The sequence below is a fragment of the Portunus trituberculatus genome, chromosome 43, assembly GCF_017591435.1.
Source record: "Portunus trituberculatus isolate SZX2019 chromosome 43, ASM1759143v1, whole genome shotgun sequence".
NCBI classification, from domain to species: domain Eukaryota; kingdom Metazoa; phylum Arthropoda; class Malacostraca; order Decapoda; family Portunidae; genus Portunus; species Portunus trituberculatus.
In genome coordinates this window covers 17011690-17016689 of record NC_059297.1, presented here as the reverse complement: position 1 = coordinate 17016689, position 5000 = coordinate 17011690, and the positions used below count along the sequence as shown (strand labels likewise).

Genomic DNA, 5000 nt, shown 5'->3' with positions numbered 1-5000 from the left:
AAAAGACTGAACCGATCGTGAATGATAATGAGAGACGACAAGGTTTGATTGTGTGTCTGCCATACGCAGATCAACTAGTTTTGCAGTCCCCATGTCTTTATGTGCTCTTTAAGATACGAAGATGTTCCCAGTGGTTTAAATTTTTGTGTTTTATTCGAATACCTATGAAGTATCTATGAGAGTGACAAATTCATTAACAATACTTTACACATTTTATATATATATATATATATATATATATATATATATATATATATATATATATATATATATATATATATATATATATATATATATATATATATTAAATCATACTTGCAACATTTTCATCTTCATTTAGTTTATAATAATGATGATATATGATGGTGGTGGTGGTGGTGGTGGTGGTGGTGGTGGTGGTGGTGGTGGTGGTGGTGGTGGTGGGTGGTGTGATGATGATGATGATGATGATGATGATGATGATGATGATGATGATGATGATGATGATGATGATGATGATGAATATCTATTGATGCTGCTGCGTCACCACATTCAGATACTCTGGTGTGTGATGTCTCGAAATCGTAACTATCAATATCCTCGAGATTTATTGACTTCCTCTTTCCTCCTTCCTTCCTACGTGACAGACACTTTTCTTGATATGAATATTATGTTTTCTCCGTGGCTCGTATTCTTAAACCTAGCAGATCAATACCAAAACTTGGAACAAACCGTTGTTTATTTCAATCTTCTGTTCTGTTTTCTCTGCACACATTTATTCAAAACCACACACACACAAAAAAAAAACTATAGATAATACACTATAATCTGGAATCAATTGTGTTTAGTATACCATCATTTCTAACATATACATCAAAACTTTCGCACTAAATATAGCGAAGAATAGAGTGTGTACATCACGTGGACCGCTGTAGGACTGCTTGTATACATGTATACCACATTGAGAAAGGAAAATCAACTGTATGAATGATTTGTATGTGATAAAAATGCAGGTTAAATTTCAATGTATTAACCTAACTTAGCATTGTCAGCAGCTAAGCAATGGACTCACTGATTGCAATATTATTCCCATTATTCCATTCATTAATGAGGTTGTCTTTTTTTCAGGTATAAGAATAACGAGGTGCGGAGAGGCTGTATCCTGAGATGGCCGGATGGACTCACCAGCAGCAGCAGACAGGAACATATGTAAGTCTTGGCAATCTCAAGTCCTCTGATCTCCTGAATACCTATCAATAACAAAGCTTTGTAAGAAGATTGTCAGCAGTAGGAGTAGGCAGTAGTCACCTGCCGCCCGGTGGAATACTCCAGGAGAGGTACTTACGGGGATGTAGGCAGTGCTGCAGACTGAGTGATTCCCCGTGTCCTCTCTTCCCGGTTCCCTTTGTGGTCTCATTTATACAATTGAGCAGCTGCAGCCTGCCCTCTAAAGACAACTTCTACTACTTCCTACACTACACTACAACACCTTACACTTTTACACTCTCTTCAAATCAAAATTTAATAATGGCTTCACCACGCCCTGCCTCGGAGTCCCCTCTGGGAGGGGACCATAAATGTCCCCAGGTCGGACTGCCCTCTGCTGTCGACCTTGGGTGTCTTGACACTTCATCTAATACTTTCACTATCAATTTCTGCAACATTCGTGGCCTTCGTTCTAATTTTCAATCTGTGGAACACCACCTCTCCTCTACTAAACCTCATCTTCTCTTCCTAACTGAAACACAGTTGTCTGTGACTACTGACAGCAGCCCTTTTCTGTTCCCTCCTACTTGCTCTATCCTCATTTTCAATCCAAAGCTGGATGTTGCGCATACGTGCGTAACGACACCACTTGCTCTCGTGCCCACAATCTTGAATCTTCAGAATTTTCTACCATCTGGCTAAGACTTCAATGTCACTCTCTAACTAAATTCATCTGTGCTGTATACCTCTCACCTAATTCCTCTGACTATGTAAAATTCTTTGACTATTTGACTTCCAAGGTGGAGCACATCTTATCTCACTTTCCTTTTGCTGAGATCTCCATTTTAGGGATTTCAATGTTCACCACCAGCTTTGGCTTTCATCTTCTTTCACTGACCAACCTGGTGAACAAACCTTCAACTTTGCTATCCTTCATGACCTAGAGCAGCTAGTGAAGTTCCCTACCCGTATTCCTGACCGCCTTGGAGACACGCCCAACATTCTTGATCTTTTCCTAACCTCCAACCCTTCTGCTTACTCTGTTAAACTTTCCTCTCCGTTGGGCTCCTCCGACCACAATCTAATTTCCGTTACCAGTTCTATCACTCCAGTGCAGCCTCAGGACCCGCCTAAGCGGAGGTGCTTCTGGCATTTTAACTCTGCTAAGTGGGAGGAACTAAGGCAGTACTATTCTGATTTCCTTGGGATGATTATTGTTTTCATGTCAGAGATCCTTCTCTTTGTGCCGAGCGCATAACAGAGGTGATTATCTCTGGCATGGAGCTATACATTCCTCATACTTTCTCTAACCCTAAAGCTAAAAAGCCTTGGTTTAACTCTGCTTGTTCTCGTGCTGTCAATGATAGAGAGGCGGCTCACAAACGGTTCCGTAGCCATCCAACTGCTGAAACTCATGCCCTATATATTTCTGCCCGTAATCATGCCAAATCTATTCTCCAACTTACTAAAACTCTTTCATCAATAGAAAATGTCAAAGTCTTTCCAATTCTAACTCCTCTCGAGATTTCTGGCATCTAGCCAATAATATCTCTAACAACTTTACTTCTTCGTCTTTCCCTCCTTTACTTCATCCAGATGGCTCTACAGCTGTCTCTTCTTTTCTAAAGCTGAACTCTTCGCTCAAACCTTTGCTACCAACTCAACTTTGGATGATTCTGGGCATATTCCTCCTACTCCTCCACCCTCTGACTACTTCATCCCTAAAATTAAAATTCTTTATAAAGACGTTTTCCTGGCCCTCTCTGGCCTTGATTCTCGGAAGGCTTACGGTCCGGATGGAGTCCCTCCTGTTGTTCTCAAAAACTGTGCTTCCGAACTCGCTCACTGCCTGGTCAAACTCTTTCATCTGTGTCTCTCTACTTCTATTTATCCTTCTTGCTGGAAGTTTGCTCACATTCAACCTGTCCCTAAAAAAGGTGACCACTCCAATCCTTCTAACTACCGCCCTATAGCTTTGATTTCCTGCCTTTCTAAAGCCTTTGAGTCTATCCTTAATAGGAAGATAATGAGGCATCTATCAGCTCACAACCTTCTCTCTGATTGCCAGTATGGTTTCCGTAAAGGCAGATCTACTGGTGATCTTCTTACTTTCCTAACTGAATCTTGGTCATCCTCTTTAGGGACTTCGGTGAAACCTTTGCTGTCGGCCTTGACATATCGAAAGCCTTCGATAGAGTCTGGCACAAATCTTTAATTTCTAAACTACCCTCCTACGGATTCTATCCTTCTCTCTGTACCTTCATCTCCAGTTTCCTTTCCGATCGTTCTATTGCTGCTGTAGTAGACGGTCACTGTTCTTCCCTAAAACTATCAACAGTGGTGTTCCACAGGGTTCTGTCCTATCACCCACTCTCTTTCTATTATTCATCAATGATCTCCTAAATCTGACTCAATGCCCTATCCACTCCTATGCTGATGATACCACCCTGCATTATTCAACAGCGTTCAACAGACGCCCAACCCAACAACAATTAAATGACTCAAGGCGAGATGCTATAGGACGCCTAACTTCTGATCTTTCACTTGTTTCTGATTGGGGCAGAGAAAACCTGGTTTTGTTCAATGCCTCAAAACTCAATTTCTACAACTATCTACTCGACATAACCTTCCAGACAACTATCCTCTCTTCTTCAATAACACTCAACTTCCCTCTCCTCTACATTAAACACACTCGGTCTATCCTTCACTAAAAATCTAAACTGGAAATTTCACATCTCTACTCTTGCTAAATCAGCTTCCAAGAAGTTAGGTGTCCTATGGCGTCTTCGTCCATTTTCTCTCCCTCCCAGCTGCTTGCTCTGTACAAGGGCCTTATCCGCCCGTGTATGGAGTATGGCTCTCATGTCTGGGGGATCCACACACAGCTTTACTAAACAAGGTGGAATCTAAAGCTTTTCGTCTTATCAACTCTTCTCCTCTAACTGACTGTCTTGATTCTTTAAGTCACCGCCGCAATGTTGCATCTTTATCTGTCTTCTACCGCTGTTTTCATGCTGTCTGCTCTTCTGAACTTGCTAACTGCATGCCTTCCCCTCCTGCGGCCTCGCTGCACAAGACTCTCTACTTCTTCTCATCCCTATTCTGTCCATCTTCCTAATGCAAGAGTTAACCAGTATCTTCACTCCTTCATTCCCTACACTGGTAAACTCTGGAACTCTCTACCTGTGTCTGTATTTCCACCTGCCTATGACTTAAACTCTTTCAAAAGAGGAGTGTCAAGACACCTCTTACGTTAACTGGACCCTCCTTTTAGATTTTTCTGTTTTTTCTCTTTCTACTTTTCTTTTAACAGGGCCTGGCAACCAGCGGGATTTTTTTTTTTCCAACACTGTGTTTGCCCTTGGCCAGTGCCCTTGTAATGTAAAAAAAAAAAAAAAAAAAAAGATCGCAGGAAATTAGACTGTGGGAAAACAAATCATATCAGTGACTGATGCAGGATATAAGACTTTGGAATACGCCTCTACTTGAATATCATAAATATATAAATGTATTATGTACCGAATGAACAAGACGCAGTGGCATGCAAGAAGGAATGAAGGAACAAAACTGAGGGTATGAATTTTCATTTCTACTGGCAGACATAAACGTACCAAACTGAACAGAACGCAATATCTCTAGTTTGATAGAACAGCAATAAGTTTCAGGAAATGATAACGAATTTGCTTCCCATTATAGCTAATCTCACCTTATTAAAACGAGAAAGTAAACAAATCAAAGAGAGCTTTTGCATAAATGGAGGAGATGGGAGGGTAAGAGGGTCTTGAATGAAAAAAATAGATTAGTTTGAAACACAA

General features: G+C 40.9%; 1 protein-coding gene across 2 annotated transcripts in view; it reads left to right on the top strand.

Annotated features, from left to right (window-relative positions):
- The window catches only part of LOC123517960 (tachykinin-like peptides receptor 86C), a 167088-nt gene that overhangs the window by 137504 nt on the left and 24584 nt on the right, over positions 1–5000 (top strand). For both annotated transcript variants that reach the window (XM_045278453.1, XM_045278454.1), the window contains exon 5: positions 1108–1188. In XM_045278453.1, the coding sequence (XP_045134388.1) occupies positions 1108–1188 (81 nt within the window). The remainder of the gene's footprint in view (positions 1–1107; positions 1189–5000) is intronic.